At 37.8% G+C, this 19,515-nt stretch overlaps 2 protein-coding genes across 10 annotated transcripts in view; both read left to right on the forward strand.

Moving 5' to 3' along the window:
- Positions 1-5,212, forward strand: part of SHLD2 (shieldin complex subunit 2) — a 34,704-nt gene extending 29,492 nt beyond the window's left edge. For 3 of the 4 annotated variants that reach the window (XM_035330151.1, XM_035330153.1, XM_035330152.1), the window contains 4 exons: positions 545-751; positions 2,085-2,319; positions 4,225-4,340; positions 4,760-5,212. In XM_035330151.1, coding sequence (XP_035186042.1) covers positions 545-751; positions 2,085-2,319; positions 4,225-4,340; positions 4,760-4,932 — 731 coding nt within the window. In that variant the 3' untranslated portion in view covers positions 4,933-5,212. The remainder of the gene's footprint in view (positions 1-544; positions 752-2,084; positions 2,320-4,224; positions 4,341-4,759) is intronic. The other variant, XM_035330154.1, reaches the window with a different exon arrangement.
- Positions 5,213-6,520: 1,308 nt separating this feature from the next.
- The window catches only part of GPRIN2 (G protein regulated inducer of neurite outgrowth 2), a 28,584-nt gene continuing 15,589 nt past the window's right edge, over positions 6,521-19,515 (forward strand). Inside the window, exons 1-3 of one of the 6 annotated variants that reach the window (XM_035330155.1) lie at positions 6,521-7,353; positions 7,677-7,763; positions 15,856-15,981. The gene's annotated coding sequence lies outside the window, so the exon portion shown is untranslated. The other 5 variants (XM_035330159.1, XM_035330158.1, XM_035330161.1 and 2 more) reach the window with 5 other exon arrangements.

Below are 19,515 nucleotides of genomic sequence, written 5' to 3' on the forward strand. Positions count from 1 at the left end.
CTGTCTCACTGCAATGTCTAATTCTTCTCTGAATAATCCTTTGTCATAACTGTTACTTCTGCGAATGTCTCTTTTTTTCCCCCAGAACTTCAACAGAAAAGGTTTGAAAGATTTTTAAAATTTTCTCATTGAAATGTAAGAAGCAGCAATATGCGTAATAGAGATTCTTAAAGAGAAGTACAAGAAATTATGGTGTAATATGTTCCCATTTGAGCAAACACTGCATTAGTATCACCTACCTGAACCATTCCAAAAACATGAAAATACTACTTATCTTTTTATGCTTAGATTTTTTTTGAGCCTTCTCTGAAACCTGGAAAATGTTTTTCTGGTATTCTTAAGGAGCCATGCAATTTTTATGCAAAGTTCATAGAGAAAGGGAAAAAACATACATTTCATGAGGCTTGACCTAAACTTGCTGGAACCAACTATATGAGAATGTTTTGCTGATTTGTTAGTCCATCTTGTAAATGACTTCAGTTTTCTATAAATTAACCACGTTACAGAAATTAAACTCTTGCTTGCTTTTTTTTCTGGTCTGTAGGTCATCTATGGGACTTTAAATACCTTCTCGTCCAACGTAGTTCTGTCTCAGGTGACTTGGAGTTGCACACAACTCCATGGTCATCCTGTGAGTGTTTGTTTGATGATGACAAAAGGGCCATTGAATTTAAAGAAAAGTTTCAGAAAAGCAAAACATCTGTCATGAAAATGACAAATCTATCAGCACATTTGGATGAAAAATGCTCAGGTAAAGTTGTTACTCTTAGTACTGTTGTATCTATATAGTGAGGTGCATAGCTAAGCAAAATATATGGTAATTTATTTTTTTTAAGTTAACATAGTTCTGCTGAGAGCCCAAATTTCTTTTAGAGGCTGCTGCTCAGTGTCTAAACTGAATGCAGCCTTCATTCAGGGAGCACAATACAAAGATAGCTTTGAAACATACTGGGAAGTGCTGCCTTCTGTTGCCTATGTCAGCTATTATAATGATGTGATTAACCACTGAAAGAGTTTGTGGAAAACTACTTCGGATACTCTTGAATTCTCTGAAGCTAGAGTAAAACAGCTACTGCTATTAGAAACTTCTTACAGAAGATCAAAGAATCTGTTGGACAGTCATCCCCTCATAAATAGGCCTAGAGGATTGCTAAGGTTGGTGTTAAACTTTAATAACTCAATAAAATTGATTTTTGCAGAACTTAACTTCTTATTTATTTATAAGTATAGCAGCAAACAAGTTGTTAAAGCTTTGTGTTTTAGTGTCTATCTCTGCATCAGAGTGGAGGCAAAGCAATTAGTTTGTTTCTGATCTAATCTTATATTCCACTTTTATTGGCACACCCCCTTTTTAGAACAAAGTTCTTAGAACAGGTAGGTTATTTTACCAAGATACTGTGTGAATGCATCTAATACATCAGATTGTGGACTTGACTTGCAGGAAATCCACGTGACAAACTTCATAGTATTTTTCTGTATCTATAACCTGTATCCAAAACTTGTATAATATGAAATTTACTTTGCTTGAATGCATTGAGATCTATAGGTGTTAATTAAATCATTTTCCATTTGTTTTGAATGTCCCTATTTCATTCTGTGCACTTAAACTCAGTCCTCACCATTGTGTTCATGTGATACAAAAGCAACTTAAACTTCTATTTATATTTTTTCTTAAGTAAGATATTCTGATTACCACAGAATAATGTTTGGCCTGCCACATTAGAAAAGTCGTGTTTCAAGATTAACGAAGTCATTTTGATTGTTCTCTGATACTGCTGGATTTCAAAGCTTTTTGCAAAATTCTGTGATCTCTTGATCCTTTATTCAGGCTCTTCTATATTGGGACCTACCACAACAGTAACAAAGGAAGTACTACATAGTTATGTGTATTTTTTAGATGTAGTATTAAAGCACAATAGATTTTCACTGTTGAAATAATCTCTTACATTTGAGAATGTGCTCTAATTAAAAAAAAAAATGCATAAAGTTATATTAATGACTTCGTTTTTGAGTCAGCTGTACCTCTTTCTTTGCTTCATCTACAACCCTAAATGCAAGTTTGATTGAAATTGTTGTTTCTGTAGGAGTGATTCAAGTGAAAGCCCACATCTTAGAGCTGAAGTTCACTGTTCTAACTGGTCAATACAGGCAACTCATCTTCCATGCTGACACTTCCCTGGAGTGTGTGTTGGCTTCTCTGCCTATGATTACATATTCAGGGTGTGCTAAATGTGGCTTGGAACTACAAGCAGATGAAAACATGATCTACAAGCAATGTTTTAGATGTTTGCCATACAACAAAGTAAAAACATTCTACAGGTAAATTAAGATAAAGCTAGAATATGTAGTATTAAAAAGTAAACAACAATTTTTCTGCTTTAAGTCTCAGGTATATAAAATTGTGTATTTAAGGTGTGGTTAGTTGTTTCTGGTGTTATAATGAATTTTCAAAAATCTATTCATCAACTGCTGTGCTAGATTTAAACAAAGAATGTCACCTATAAGTAATGTAACTTCTTACTTTCTTTGAATATTATGTTCAGTAACAAGGTTTATCCAGTACGGTTTCAGTGAGTTAGGATAAAGTACAGTGTTCAGGACCAGACTAAAACTCCTTGAGCCTCATATTTTAGCCTAAGTTTGAAACTGTGTGAACACACAACCACATTTCTAAACTGATAAATCTATTTCAGCCTTGCGGGAATAGAACTAACAAATGCTTTCATTATATATTCTTAGAGAGCAGGGAAGCAAAATTACCAGTAGATGGCACTGTGACTCAATATGAATATGCATATTTATTTAAAGAATATGAAACTCCAATTTATTTGGATTTGGTTGATGTAGAAATACCTTGAAAAATACGTAGTTACATTTCAAAAGCCCAAAGTAAATTTAAGAATCCTAGTAACCTGAAAGACATGTAGGTAGAGTGAATTCTGAGACAATCATAGAATGAATAGAATTCTAGAATATGTAAGTCTTCAACCAGTTTTCTTCCTATAATATTATTCCTAAATTAATTCATAGTGAGTTACATTAGTGAAATATTACATACTCAATAGCTTTTGATTTAAACAATAGAAGTCTATTTGTCTAACAGAGTAGTAACTTGATCATTGTCTGCTCTGCAAAATAGTCCGACATCTTTAAGAAAGACCATTACAGCAACTGAAGTCTTCAAGAAGAGACACAGCAGATATATGAATAAACAGAACAATTTTTTCCAGTATCTAGTTAAAAATATCTATATTACTCAGTTTGTCTTCATGATAGTACCAGTTTTGCCTGTCAACTAACAAAAGAAAACGTATGTAAATCACTAGAAATGGAGTAGGCCTAAAACTCATAGGATGAGATTGGTTATTAATAGTGAAAACCTCTGGATGCATGCATTTTCATGTATATTTATTTTGTTTATACAAGACTTCAGATAACTTAGCATCTTCACTGGATCGACACAGCTTTTTTAATTAATTATTTTTAATCATGTTCAGAAGACTGGGACTTTATTTGTTACTTCATATGCAGACAACTGCCCTTTTTATTCAGATCAGGACAAGTGTTACTTGTTAGGTTAACTTCTTCCAGATCTGACATAGGTTATGTTTGCATGTTTAGGTTTTTGCTCTGAATATTCATCAAAACAAAGTATTGGAATACAAGACTATTGAGTGCTGCCCAAGTTGACTGATAAGGTTAAGCTTTCCATTGCTACTACAGTTCTTTTGTATGCTTATCTGACCTGAGAAGTTTTGTTTCCTTAAATAAAGATTTTTTCATTTTAGCAGTTAAAAGCTCTATCTCCAATCCATTTTAATCTCAAGAAGTGAAATTCAGGCTTTAGCAGAAACATCAAGTGTTCAGCTTCCTGACATCTTGACATGTTTATGCTTTCAGGAATTAAAAACCTCTCTTGGTGCAGTTTGCATCGTCTTTCAGGAAAAAGCCTCATGTTGCTTAAAGCATTGTTTTTTTGCAGTTGTCTCAAAGTATAGCTTGCTTAATAGCTTTTAAGTTATTTTAACATTGTGTAGGGAAGTTCAGTATATATTAAGCTCATACTACAGCTCTACGGATTTGACTGGTAAGTGCATAGAGGCTTTCTAGTTCTTGATATGTCAGAGGGTAGTATTGCATTATATTACTTTCATTCAGAAATGTTGCTTAAACCAGAAAAAATATTGCAGCTAACTTTCAAGAGTCTTGTGTTTTCTGACCTAGGCCTGCTTTGATGACAGTAGAAGATAGAGGATGTGAAATTAATATTCATGTGGTGTCTGAGTTGATGGAAAAAATCTTCCTCAATATTCCTGCCGACTGGCTGAACAGATCAGTAGGTACTGTTTCATGAATTGTGGTAGAAATACTATGGGCAGCAAAGTTTGCTAAATATTCAGCTACTAAATGGATTTCCAATATAGAAAATAAAATCCCTTAGAAGTTTTTAGAAATAGTGGCCATACATTAATTATGTAAATAACTATAAATGGTATTGTATCAGACAGGCTTCTGATGGCTGATGATACTTCAGTTTGGATTATTGAGGTGTTGTATATGATTCACAAGCATAGTTTAATGAGAAGCACTCTTCACACATTGTCTTAAAAAATGATGAAAACCAAAATCTAATATTGTATTTGGATATTAGGTTACATTTCCAGTAATTGGGTGTAACTTTCATGGATGTAGAACTTAAATGTTAGGTGCTATTATGAAAATATGAAGTAAGTAAATTAGATTGTTCTGTATTTTGCAGTGCCTTCCTCAGATATAACGTACAGCACAATAGTAGCAGATCTGTGTCACTCACTGCTAGCAGATACAGAAGCATCCTATGTGTTGGAAATTAAAAGCCATTTTGTGCTAGATGAAAACAGCTATCCTTTGCAAAAGGATTTCCATCTGCTAAATTTTCATCCTGATCTTTGAAGCATTGACCTCTGCCACAACTGAATAACACTGTAAGAAGAAGATTGCAAGCAGAAGAAAAAGTAATTAGCTCAAGGAAGCAAATATTTTTCTAAAATACAAGAAGGATTTTTGCATTTAACTCTACCTCCCCTCAAAAAACACAAAAGAACTGGTATGGAATATCTGCTAATTGAATATACTACTGCTGTAAAACTGATGAATTGTCATAAAATGTATTTTTATACATATATTTTTATTTTAATAAAGTCTTGCTGGTATCTCAGTTTTCTACTCTCCAGAAAAGTTTTCTTATGTTAAGAGACTGAATTTTTCAGATATGGCATAGTAGAGGAAGATGGTCACAATTCATTAGCATCATTGTAGTTAAAGACTTTCTTTCATCCTAACTGTTACGTCTTTGCTCTTACTATCCTATTGTGGTTGCTTTCTGTCTTTTAACAGCAAGATTTCTGCTGCTCTGCCTCAACATTTTTGCTGTTTTTTTTTTTTTTTTTTTCTCTTAAAATAGCTCTCCGAGAATCTAATCTTATGTAGCTAGAAGTTCTTGCATCAATTTAAGTGGTCTTAAACAGTTTCAAATGGTGCATTCTTTTATGGTCACCTTAAATCATGTAGCTGTATGCATGTAGCTATAAGCTAGCAAATCAACTTAATCACCTTAAACCAATTTAAAATCAATCAAAGCCAATATAACTCAGTTTTTACAAAACTTTCAATTCAATAAGATGTAGAAATGCATTTAATTCTTATTAAAGTCTGAGTGTATTCTTTGTGATGTTCATCATTAAAAGACTGAGTAAATGATGACTGTACCTGACTTCATAAAGCATCAGCCTGCTTACTATTACTCTGAAATAAATCAAATATATAGATGGGGTGATCGGTATTGTCTGATATAGACTGTACCTGTTATTGAGGCTGGTAGAAGCTGTAGGGTATAAATTTTACTTGCTAATGTTGTTTTGACATTTGTACTGGGCTTCTCACCTTTTTGGTGAGGCTACACTGCATGGTGATGCAATGCACTGTAGTTAGGCCTGATAACATCATTGTCAATTCTTAGGTCGTTTTGGGTTACATCCTAGTAATGGGTTATCATTTGTGTGCAGAATTCAAAACCAAGAGTTGAAATTTACTAGTCAAAATAACTAATACTGGAGATCATGTTTGTCTTCCTGTTTGCTCTGCTGTATGCTACCTAAATTGGGAAAAACATTTTGAAGAGGGGGTAGATGGAGTTCCAGCCTACCAGGGACAAAGTCTCCTGTTTGTGTTTGGGGAAGGAAAGCATACAGTTTTTACCCTTGTTTCCTTTGTGTTAAATGGTCAAAGGTTTTGTGCCCTTTTGGGCACAAAAATAGCCTTTTAATTAGGCCATAACCTAATGAAAGGTTTTCATGAGGTTATCAAGGACAGTGGGAGCTTCTGTATTTTAAAGGTATTTTTTTTTTTTTTTGTCCATGGAGTGTCTGTTTAAAAAGCCCATTTCTAAGTTCAGATATAAGACCAAGCTGATCTGCCTGTGTTCACATTCTCTAACTTTATTATTGTATCAGAGAGAATTCTGGAAGTGTCTTAAGAGATTTCCTGCCTAAGTTGTGGCACTTTAATAACTGTCCATTTCAACTACACAGTGTCACTTTAACAAATACGCATTCTGCACATTCCAGCCTTGACCAGGATCAATTCGTCTTCTCTGCTTCTCAGCTGATGCTGTATCTGTTTCTCAACTGCTTCATATGAAAAAATAGCTTTGATTTCTAAGAGAAAGTTTATCTCTAGAACAGCTTAGATCAAGCTGAGTATAATGTTTTGTGGAGCTAGATATTGTACTATAAATAGTCTTAACTTTCTGATTCATTTTGTATAACGTAACACATGTATCTTGTGGTGTGCATATCTTGTTTCTTACCTTAGCCTTTAAAAGACCATGTAAAAATTTCACCTCTAGTTGTTGTATTTACGAAGTTGTATTTACTATACTTCAGGATTATCACCAAGATGTCTTAGTTTAGAATAGAGGATAAAGGTATGCATTTTCCCAACTTTATGACTTTTGTAGTATTAGCAACAAAAGCAAGGAGTCAGACCCCCAACTAGTAATATATATTTCTTAAATATTTGTCATTCTTTTTTTGTTGTTGTTGAACTTTGACTCGTCTATCTCATGTTTTTGAAAATATACATAGCTCATTATCTGGGAAGAAACCAAATACTGTGATTGCTGCATTTGACACCCCTTTGCATATGGGTGATTTCATTACTTTGGTGGTGGTTGTTTAGCCTTCTCATTTTGTACACCAGAACGATGATACTGTTTTTGTGGCTGCTTAGGTTGAGGCTTTCTTCTATCTTCAGCAAAGTTGAAACTGAGTCAGAAAAGGCAGACATGAGCACTGGAAGAGATATGTAGAAAAGGTAAGCATGAATAGTTGCTGTAATGTTGCTCTTAAACCTTCTGAAAAAAATAGAAAAGTCAGAAATCTGATTGTTTTTAAATGTCAGAACACTCAGTCTTAACAATATTCTCTTACAAAACAGTTTTCTAAAATGTATTGATTTAAAAATGTGTTCACTGTGCTTCTGAGACACCAACTTAAATAATATGTTTGCATCTTTTATCTTATGATGTATCTTATGTCTTAAACTGGGTATCTTTGTGAAATACTTGCTCAATGTATTTCACGCCATTGTGTATACAATGAGGTTGATTGCATATAATCACTGAATGCTGTTTGCAGGAACACCCTGTGGCAGAGGAGAACCTAGAGAAATACTTAAAGAAGATAGAGTGGTAGAATCAGAAGCATCAGTATATCCTTCTAACAGTAAGTAGTTCTAGCTTAATTCAGTTGGTAGTTTCCTTCTGAAGTCTAATCCCTACTAGGAATTAATATTGAAGTTAAAACAAATTGCTTTCAGTGAAAGGATTTTTTTATTTAATGTTAAATTATTTAAATTTTAATTCCATTTGGCACCTCTAGGTGTTTTATGTGGAATATATTGGTGTTCTACTGACTTTTCCACCATTTCTTTTTATTTGTGAATTTTAACTTTCACATTGGTGGTACCCTTCAGCTAGAATGGCTTCTATAAGGAAGAAGTGTTTTTTTTTTTTTTTTTTTTTTTTTTTTTTTCTCCACAATTAAAATGTGACTAACTTCATTGAGGCTAGTGAATCAGTCAGGGATACAATAGACATGGATCTGTAGGGAGCACTGATGGGCACCCTAACTACAACAAATAGTTTACATCAAGAGCTAGAATTGTGAATGGCAGAAATAATACAAGTACTTAGAATTTCTGTAATGCCTTTAATTCCCAGGCTGTTGAATTCTACACCAGCTTTAATTACTGGTAGTGAACAATCACAAAAGCTTTTTGAAGTGATAGTTATTGTTATCCTTATTGTATAGATTGCTTAATATTTGGAGTTCCTCCAGATTCACACTGAGATAAGAATTTCTTCCCCCAATCTACTGTTGGCTTTGAACTGGTGTCTAGTTCTTAGCTTTAGCTTGCTATGGAGATGTGACTGTTTCATGGAAGAAAATGTGGAAGAAAATGTAGTCTGTCATGAAGTATCCTTTGGTGGATCTATTCTGGGAGCTATTTGTCAGTTTCTTTTCAAAAGAAAAGCTGAGAATGGAAGAGTAAGGACATCCAGAAGAGAATGAGTCTCCCAGAAATGTTTTCTTTTGGTTTTACTGTTGACTGTTGTTGAATGCTTTGTGCACTCTGAGTGGCTCAGGTCACAATCCAGAACTGGTCAGCCAGTAACACTGCAGGTATAGAGCAGTCAGGCATAGAAACGGGGCCAAAACAGAGAACAGGAATAAAAATCTTTGAAAGCTACCACATTTGGTGCCATTTGGTGCCTCTAGAAGGACCTAGGGAGAAAGGCAGCCAAAAAGAAAGGTATCTGTAACTTAATTAAGAAACCCTGGTTTGGGGTTCCTACTTTTCCCAGCGAAACCCCTGACACTGTAGCTAACCTTGATGTTCTTCATGGAGTATCAAGCCAACTGCTGTGTGCCTGTGCAAAGCTTCCACCCTAGTGTATTTGTTCCATCAGCTTCTTTCTGAAGCAGTGGAGCCTGTGAGCATATGAAGAACTGCCAGAGCTCGTGCAGAGCATGCTGTGCAAGACAGACTTTTCCATGCTTGGCTCTTCTTTTGTGGGGTATTTAACTCCCTGAGAAGCAGGGACACAATGCATTTGCTTCCTCTTAAGGTCTTCTCTCAGCAGTGTTATAGTATGCCTACTGATATGACAGTATACGTAGGTCTGCATATCAGCACTTCTGCAGAACTCAGTGTTTGTTTTTCTACCTTATATTTTCCTTTTGCTCACAGTATGCTGTAACCATTGGTTTTCCCTAATATTTATGCAGGCTGTAGCGCCACCTCCTGTCCAATGTTGGACTTTGGTGTGCATCGATACAGTGACACAAAGTTCCCTTAAAGATGACTTTTCTTTTTTGGTATGGAACAGAATGCAGAAGATGTGAACTCTTATGCCTTTTAGATGACCTTTCCTGTTCCACATTAAGAATTTCAGAGATACTAAGTATGCTTTTACTTTAACACATTCGCATGGTATATTTTTTGCTAGTCTAAATTGCATTGAAAAAGTTAACAGCTGTTGCTGTTCTAAAAAAAAAAAGTACAAAATGTTTCTTTAGAAAGACTTCTGTTAATAAGCACCATATTAACAGATACTGTGAGCAAGGCCCATAGAGATTTTTTTTTTTTTTTTTTTCAGCGATGATGACTTGTGAAGCTCTGGGTCACATGGCTTTAAAGCTTTTGGGGGGTAATGTCTGGCTTGTAGTTTTGTATACCACCTACCCTGGATAGTAATAATCTAAACTCTGTAGCTTTGACGAGGCCTTGCAAGATTACTTGTTTACATATTCAAAATGAACTGTTCATACAGCTGTAGCGATGAAGAACAAATGTTGCTCAAAGGCAAAACTAGTTTTTATTAATTTTTAATAGGTATTTTTTCCTAACTTTCAGTCCCTCTGGAATAGAGAATAGATTTAGACCAAACAATGTAAACAAAGTATAAGAAGTATAAAGCAAACGGGGAGGGATTGCTGAGCATATATCTCTGTAGGCAGAAATGCATCATGAAATTCGGATGAAGTGCAGGAAAGCACAAAATCATATATATATTTATAAGAAGCATAAATATGATAAGAATATGCATATAAGAAGCATAAATATATATATGATTTTGTGCTTTTCTGCATAATGACATAGGTATAGATAATGGCATAGGAATTACGCCATATTTAACGTAACCCTAATTGGTACAGCCTTATGGGACTTTAAATTTGTCAAAGTTGGATCTTTGAGGAGCAAATATAATCTGTTTATTTGAACTTGCAATTGTTTCTGCAGGTACATACACCTAAAATATTTCTTTGTATAGGAATGACAGATTTACAGATGCCATCCCACATATTTGTTAAAACAAACAGTAATTAAGCAATGGTGCCTAAAAATCTGAGTGAGACTGAGATTTTGAGGATCAGGGATGTCCCAAGATATCCTGACTGTAGGTGAAAAAGAACCAACTTTTCAGCTAATTAAGTCCTTATTTTATCCATTAAGTCATCCTCTTTTTGCAAAGCTGCTGGGGGCTGCAGGCAGCTCGTGCTTCTTTGGCTCCCTCTGCTGGATTGCAATTTGCAAACCACTGCACAAGTTAAAGCTAAGTGACTGACCCAGCTGCTGTCTCTGTCAGAGTGATTCAATACGATCACAGATTCCACTAAGAAGTGACTGACCCAGCTGCTGTCTCTGTCAGAGTGATTCAATACGATCACAGAATCCACTAGGAAGCTATCATAATACATATGGGAACTTTGTATAAAATGGCACCGTGCCTATTCTTGTACTGCTTTTGCAACAAACAGTGAGATCAGATCCTTTTACAGATTGTACAGTACTCTGCAAGTAAATCAGTGTCTTGTGTGCATCAAAAATAAATTTAGATGTCTACTAAATACACATAACATGACCGGATTTGGCCCTAAATGCACCTAATTTCAAATGATATCAATGGACTTTGGCCTGTGCATAAATCTTCAATGCAAAGGATTGTTTCATTAGAAAAGAAGTCAGGAACAGTGTTGGTATCAAGAAGTGCCCCATGGGCGGTATCATAGCAGCTATGTGAACTATTCAATTGAAAAAGTTTTTTTAAAATATTCATTTTAATTCAAATATTTTTTTAAAAATCTAGGTTAGTGCTTAGCCAGACGAACAAGCCAACAGAGGTAAGTGCTCACAGGAAGGGCTGAAATAAGCAGATGTGGGCAGGCTAGCAATTACTGGAACTGTCTGCTGCAGCCAGAGTACTGCACACTGTCTGTTCCCATTGCTTACTTAAGGCATATGTTCTTAAAAAATCAAGAAATATAGGAAGGGTAAAAGTCAGTCTTTCAAGCTAGCAAGAATCAGTGTCGTTCCCACAGTCACTGTTGCCTCACTTTACTGAGAAAGGTGATGTCTGAATGGTAGAAAGCACTTTTTCCCCCTTTTTCCTCCCCAGGAGCCAAGTAAACCATTTCTGTTCCTGTCCCAGCCCGAGTTTCCAGTGGTACATTGTGTATTGGAATTGCTAACCTGAAGCATTCCGGCCTACCGTTATCCAACTTACTATGTAGTTTTGGTTCTATGTAAGTTGCTTTTTAGAACTTGAGTTGATGCCTTTTTTGCCATACCAACCTAATTTTTCCTCAGAGAATGGATGAGATCTCTGTGACAATCTGTGACAACCAGGGGCTGAAGGATGTGAGAGAGTTAAAGATTTTCTTAGGATTTCTGAGACCTATGAGTCAGTATGTCCATGAGCAAAGGTTATATAAACTAATAGATTAGAACAAGATTTAGTTGCATAAACGCTGTTACTGCATTTCAATCTGTCACAGAGTCAACCCTGCAGATTATTGCAGGGAGAGCTAGCCTGGGGTTTACAGTCCATCTTGCCGGACTCCCTCTGGCACTGGTCACACGTGAAATAGCATTATTCCCTTCCTGTGGGGCTGCTCTGAAATCTGTGTACTTCACAAGTCTTACTTGTGCATGCCATATTTAATATACAGTACTGTTGCTCCCTGTGCCTAATTTGGAACGTCACCCTAGTATATTGCCTGTGTAACAATTTTGTCTTTCATTTAACCAAGGACTATGCCTCTTATGAGGGTGGACCAATAAAGGCAGCCACAGAGACCATATCTAAAGCCCCTTCAAATTCCCCCAACTTCCCTGAAGTATGTCCTCCATCTCTCTTCCTTCTGTCATACTCTCCCCCACCATATCCTGGATACAAGAGTTGTCAGGAAGACCAGTATAGAAAGGCATGGGGCAGAGACGGGGGTGGGTAAACTGTCCAAGCATGTTATCCAGGGAAAGGGAGGCTGGATTAGCAGTGTTGAATGGGCTAGAGTCAGTCCACAGGCCATCTGACAACTGCGTTATGATGACTGTAGGCTAAATTGGTTGAGAATATTCCAGGTCATGAGAAAATAAAGCCTTTCTTGGAGCTGTAGAGCTGCTGCTTCAAAGTGGGTCAGGGTCAGAAATTATTTTCCCAAGCTGTTTTCTTCTTGTACAGTGTTTTCCTTGGTGCTTTCCCCAGCTTCTTGCTGATAACTATTTCCTCATTTTACATCTGGTTACTGAGGCATCCAAGTTCAAGTCTTTATTTAGATGTTTGACAACGTCTAAGATGGTTAGCAGAGCTAACTGTTTCTACAGAAGGCTTGGTTCACAGCACTCAGCTCTGGGTACGAGCTAAAACTCAGAGTTTTGTCCTGAGTGTTTTTTTGTTGTTGCCTTTTTTTTTTTTTTTGTGGGAGTTGGGAGCGTAACAGAACAGATGGAAGACTAGCAGCAAGATGGAGAGTGAAGCTAAACATGTGATTAAAATTCTCAAAAAGAACAAAGCCCTTATTCTAAGAAAGGCAGCTTAAAGCTACCCTGAAACTGGCTTGAAGGGGTTTTGCTTGTTTTTTTCTTGTGTGTATACAATTATTTATTGCTTGTTCCTACTGGATATTGAGCAATTGTAGAGAACAGGGGAGACACTGTGGTGGTTGTGCATTGGAGGAAATGAGATCTGGGCAAAGGAGAAGTGAGAGCAGAGTGCCCATGTGACCGTCCCTTATTTTAAGATGAGATTTGAGGTTTCACGTAATGAAATCATTTGTTTACAGGAAAACATGCTTAAAGGAGGGATCGGCATTCTTTGTAATCAGCTGTTGTTCTTTTCATTTGATAAAACAAACAAAAAAAGTAGTGCTGTGTAGAGATTAGCTAAGTCTTGGAAATATGAGATTGCTTACATCAGCAGGGTGCCTTGCAAACTGCCAAGGTGAAAGAACTGCGCTGCTTTGTTGAGAAAGCTGCTCTCAGATCCAACATGAAAGAGAAAGGAGATGACACGGCTCAAAACCACCAGTTTTCACAGTACTAAAAAGCCTGACAGCTTTCAATAAGATCAATCCCCCAAAGAAGAGTACCACATCTATGCTGTTTCTTGAACAAAGTCACGTCAGGAGCATTAGAGCATTATTCCCAAGAAAGATGAATGTAGATGACCTGCCAGATTTCATAATGACTTTATGAAACCAACAAATGAGATAAACCCACACAAATCATCTTCCTTTTTACAGAAAAAAATAAAGTTAGGGAATAGAGGCTTATTCAGGGACCGTACTGGCTACAGTTGGGCTGTCTTTGCAAAGAGCTCATCTTCTTAAAGAAAGCCTGCACATGAAAAGATGGCCTGTAGTTCCAGGTGTTTTTAATAAGTTAAGCATTTATATATAAAAGGCATTGCTTTCTTGTGTTCAGATGGATTGTTTTGGTAAATTATCTTTGAATTACAGCTGTTGCATATGTGTAATTTTCTTCAATTTGAAGTTTGTGATATTGCTTGTCTGACAACTGTAAAATTGTAAAATTCTGTTATAAAAAAAATGTGCTGCCGATGTCAAATTGTAGGTGATGGTCAGTTCTGTGCTTTCAAACAGTCCCACTTATATCTTACTTGCCTAGAGTGCATGTGAAAACAGACACTATTCTAGCTCTGCTACTGGACTGGCTGGTACTCGTTTGGGTTGGCATCAGCACGCTCTTGGTTAAACACTGTCAGAAACTGAAAATCTGGTACTGCATAACAGGATACCAATTTCAGTAAGAGCTTAGTGGTATCTAGAGTGGAGAGCTTCTAACAAACAGGTTTTGTGCACAGTGAAAGTTAAGTTTAGCTATGGTACATTAGTTATGATTTTGAGGGCTCACTCAGACTGCTAAAGTGCTGTTACTCTTCAGAAACCCTCAAAAATACTTTACAGTGGCAATGACTGAGACCTGATCCAAATTGACTGTGGCAGATGACATTCGGGCAATTGAGCAGTGTTGCCCACAAGACAGCATACTGCTGCTGGAGGGCTACATTATTGTCATAAGCTAGTACATATTCCAGAAATGCATTAAGCTAAAATTGGCCTGGTTTGCAGGTGCAGCTTCAGTGGCTTAAGTGGCTTTGAATCATCAGACAGCAAGTATCAGCCTTCCAGGGGTTGTGTACAGAGTCCGCAGACAGAGAGACAGGAACAAACTGCAAGCAGCATCTTTGTGAGTCAGCTCAGAAGGGCACTTCTTCCTTTCTTCCCAGGAGAAATCCGCAAACATTGTCTGGATTTATTCTAATGTATCTAAAGATACAGTAGGCTATTGGCTTCTCAATTTCCTTTAACTGTGACCTTGGTTAAAGAAAGAATAAATTGTGCAAACATGGATTTGAGGCATCTTTGTGCCTTTTCTGATGAAATGAAAAAAAAAAAATAAAAAAGCTATATACCTATCACAGTGTTACAGGTGACAGCAATATGTAACCCCTTAAGGTACAAGCTGGTCGCCACTATCTTTCAGTAAGCACGTTTTGGTGCTTTCAATGAAAATAGTCAGCCTTGCTGGACATAACCAAATCCAGGATGAGAACGTTATGAAACTTCATCCTGTAGAGGGTTTAAAGAAAATGTGATGCTAACATCACATTTTATTATGTACATGTTCTTGGAATATCGGACAATTTGCAAGAAATTTGGAAAACGCATTTGACTGGAAGGGTGTGCTGAATCATTTCACAGTTGGCATCCATGGAACAGTGCTGGAATATCTACAAGTGCCAGGGTGTTTCTCATCAACTCAGCCAAAGCTTTCTGATGGAATAAGAAAGGAAGTAAAATGCTGTGAAGTTGTAATCTCCCCACAGCACTCACAAAGTCCTATACTACTGTGGTGAGATTTGCCTGGGCATGAGCTTAGGTTACCAGGGACGCCAGTAAGAGTGCTCAGGAACAGAAGGGTTCAAGGAACTTCTGTTTTTCCAGCCTTGTAGGATGCATAAGGTCAGCACAAGCTGCTGACTTGAACTGCCTACTCTGCTTCATTGCTGTAATAAACATGGCAAGTAAAATAAAGTGGCCGGAAAGCTGCTGCTGACCTAGGCATGGCTGTTAAACCCTGAAATGCTTTCTGACCTGCAGCCTAAAGGAGTAATTGCTCATTGTGTGCCTAGAGAGGTTTCTTAGGCACAAAGCCTGGCTTCACATAGAAAATGACTTTGTTTTTGCAGCCTGCTTTGAAGACTCAGGAAGCACTCTTGTGTTCACAAAAGCATTACGAGGTGGGTCTTGGCCCCCCTCTCTCAGCCTAGTGAGGTGTGATGGGAGGGTACTGGGTGAAGACCCAGGAACAAACTGAGAATGTGCTGTAGGTGCTATATAGGAAAGGTATTAAATTATTTCTGATCAGGAAAAAAAAAAAAAAGAATTTGAAAGTTTTTTTTTTTTTTTTTTTTCTGACATTTTGGCATCCTTTTCCTTGCCCCATCAGAGATCCAACTGGCCTGCCTCGTGTGAAGCTCGAAATGAAGGAAAATAGGCCAGAAAGAAATGAGGCTCACAAGGTGGAGACAAGGAGAGGTGCTTGGGAAATGACTGAGTACAGCGGCTGATAAAGGTGAGTGGAAAAGGAGAAACTACAAAAGCAGGTTGCTGCGGATGGGCATGAGATTCCTCTGTCCATGATATACCACTGCAGGTCTCACCTGGCAGCCTCTGAGCTGGTTCTGGTCCTTGTGGGGGGGGGTTACCCTGCTGGAGGTGGACAGGACAGGGGAAGCTCAACAGCAGCATCCTGGGGACCCTGTCGGTATCAGGCCAAGTGTAAGGGCACAGTGCTGCCTTCAAAGCTGGGGGCAGCAAGGGCCAGGCTGGCTGCAGCCTCCTACAGGTGCAGAGCATGATGGCGCAGGTGGCCAGGAGTAAGTGGGTACCCATGGACTCGTGGGTATAGGAGGGAGGCCATGACTGGGAGGCAGTTGCTAGGGCATGGGACTTGTGTGAGGGCAAGGTGCACGCAAACAACTGAGGCCAGAGTTGCAAGCACCATTGCCTGCATGCTGATACGTACTTTTAAAAAGTCATGCTGGTTCAACTCAGATTTGTTTTAGTAAGAGGAAACAGTTCCGGGAAAAAAAAAAAAATTCTGTTGCAAGTCTGTTCTGAAGTGTGTCCTGTCCACAACAAGCAAGACAACTACCTGCGTGTAGCATGCTGCATTTTCCATCTTCCCTATTCAGCTCAGTCAGTCTGTCTTTTGAATCCACTAGGATAGACTTGTTCCCAGTCCATATCCATACAACTGATGCATTCTGTTTTTTTTTTGTGTGTGTGTGGTTGTGGATGACTTATTATTTTTTAATGCTCTGGATTACAAAAGCAGTGGGTGTATCCTACTGGTATTTTCACATTTCCGTGAGGGTTGAAATTGAACACATCCAGGGTAGCTTGGTCCAGGTGCTGGCTCCTTTGTATAGCTTTTATCATTTCCCTTTTCTCCCTATCATTTGTATTCCCCCCCCCCTGCTCCTCCTCTTGCTGACCCTCTTTGCCCCCCCCCCCCCCCCCCCGTGCTTCCCTGGCGGCATTGCCGGCTCTGCACAGGCCCAGTTTCTCTAATCAGATGAAGCTGCAGGATTATCTCTCTCCCTCCCTCCTAGGCTCCATTTTATTTCCTCTCCAGCCAAGGGGAGAGGCAGGAAGGGGCGTCACCTCTAGGCAGAGGAAACCCCATCTCCCAGTCTCCTGCCTTTGATGCTCTCTAACAATCCCCCATGCTTTTCTTTAAATGCTTACCTTAGTGTAAACAGCATCAGGCAGATCAAAAGGAAATCTGAACTCTTTTGGCTTTCGTTCTCCTTACATTTCTGAGCATCAATTTTAAATCCCCTCCAAGTAACTTGGACAGGGAATCTGGATGCGCACTCTCTGATAGCGGGAAGGTAAGGACCACAGGAGTCAGGCACTGCCCAGTCTCTTGCCTCCTGTAAGGACACCGAATCCTCTCCGTTTTGCCAGCAGGTCTTTGAGAGTAACAAAGCAGATGAGGGGAAGGGAGAGGAGCTGCAGAGAGACAGACCCAGGCTTCTGTAAGTGCTGTGTTGGCAGCAGGGGGTCGATAGCTGGACTGAAAAGCCAAAGAAATTGTAGTTTTTAGTTCTTCTAAAAAATGGGACCTATGGCTCTGAGCTTTAATCAAATTTAACATAGTTGTGCGGAAGGTGTTTTTCTGTGCTCATGTCTTTAACTTACATGTGTATGTGTATGCCTTTTAGCAAGTGTTTCTACAATATACTTGTCGCTATATTTCTAGATTTTGTACAGTTTTAAATTGTTACCTGCTTGTACTAATCTGGTTTATTTTCTTTTCCATGAAGTGTAACATATCTTTTTTTAAAATTCCTAAGATGTTAACATCTGATAAAGAAAAACAGAAATATTTCAGGGTCTTCTGAAAATCAGCTTTGTTTTTACGCTTTACTAAATAGATGATGATCAATCACTATTTAGGATGACCAATAAAATTTTCTCTCAAATTTTCAATTTTTTAAAGCTGAAGGTTTGATTTGGTTTGGCTTTTAATTGTCATTAGAGTCAACATTTTAAATTGGAAACCTTAGCAGAAGACTGTTTCATGTGTATGTTGTGGATTACAACCTGTGATTAAATATAAGAGTGTGTGCTGATGCACTTCTGGATTTTGGGGAAGAGGTTTAAAAAAGAGAGGGAGAACAAGCAGTTATTTCTGCCTAGAGAACTCTAAGCATGACAGGTGACAGGGAAGGTAACCACTGGATAAATATATAATATGTTGAGCTTGTGCCTAAATAAGATGGACCATATAAAGATCAAAATATACTTTTCCAGTGACTCTTATTTCAAAGTAATTAGCCAATACAAAAGTAGCAGTGATTTCCTCACCAAGATGTTGATTAAAGCCTGCCCATAGTTTTTTGTATGTTTAACGTTAAGCATGTGTGTGAATGTTTGCAGGACCAAGATAGCGTAAGGTTCGAGCTCAAAGACCTCTTGGGGTCTTTGTGTAAAGAATTAGGTTTGGGGAAGTTTTCCTTTATGATGGTGAATTTGTTGAGGGCTTCATGTTTTCTATGTCATGGCTCAGTCACTCTATAAATACAGTTCTCTGATTATAAGGTGTTGATTTTGTCACCTATGCATTTTATCTTAGCTATACATGTATGTACTCTATATAGAAAGTTGTAGTCAGAGTTTAGTTACTGACACTTACCTAGGACTGCAGAAACAACAAGAGCAGTAAATTCGGTACAGCATAGTGGTGTTCAGGCTGGTTTACATTACCAAATCTGATAACTCCCCTGTAGTTAACCACTCCAAATCTACATTTTTCCTTCCATAATGTGTTCTCAAAATCAGCTTGGGAAAAAAGAATGTCTGAGGGAGAGTGCGACAAACAAAAAATGTTCTTTATGATCACTGTACTTCTAAAGTTCAGTATTCTTTCTGTTTAGAGCAATGGCAATATGGTGTAAATCAGAGGTAGCTTTAAAACACTCCAGGTGAGCAGAAGTATTTGCTGTACCAGTGAGATAATGCTATGCCTGTCGGCAGGCTAGTTAGTTCTGTGCAGAACAGCAGCAGAATCCTCTTCCCTCTTCAGCAGCTCTTCTGGAGATTACAGGCTGAATTTTACATTCCTTTCCCCTATAGTTAATGTTTTTAAAATGAAGATGGAGTGTATTTGATGGACCCTTGCATTTGTGTTTGCATGCTGTTTTACACCTTGTAGGAGAACGCAGCCTAGGAAAGAAGCTTTCAAAGGCTCCAGAACCAGAGGACTGTTAATGGTATTAATTCATTTTCTGTGCCCCATATTTATTTTTCAGTAAATCAGAAAAAAATAAATCCTATTTCTGTTATTATATGTCATGCTTTTATTGTTGCAAGTGACTCTAACTGGACTGGACAATTCTCTTATTTCCTCAAAGAAACAAAAGCTTGCGTCTTTAGCAAATGTATGCAATATTTTTGCTTGTTTGTAGTCCCAAACCAGTCTGGCCCAAGAGCAACAATGGAGCATAAATCATAGGCTGACAATGTGTTACAGTTTACTCTACTTGTCAGCATGGCACTCAGTTTTTTCATTTCTTGTGACCATGAACAGCACCATGAG

This window comes from Oxyura jamaicensis, chromosome 6 (assembly GCF_011077185.1).
Source record: "Oxyura jamaicensis isolate SHBP4307 breed ruddy duck chromosome 6, BPBGC_Ojam_1.0, whole genome shotgun sequence".
In the NCBI taxonomy this organism is placed as follows: domain Eukaryota; kingdom Metazoa; phylum Chordata; class Aves; order Anseriformes; family Anatidae; genus Oxyura; species Oxyura jamaicensis.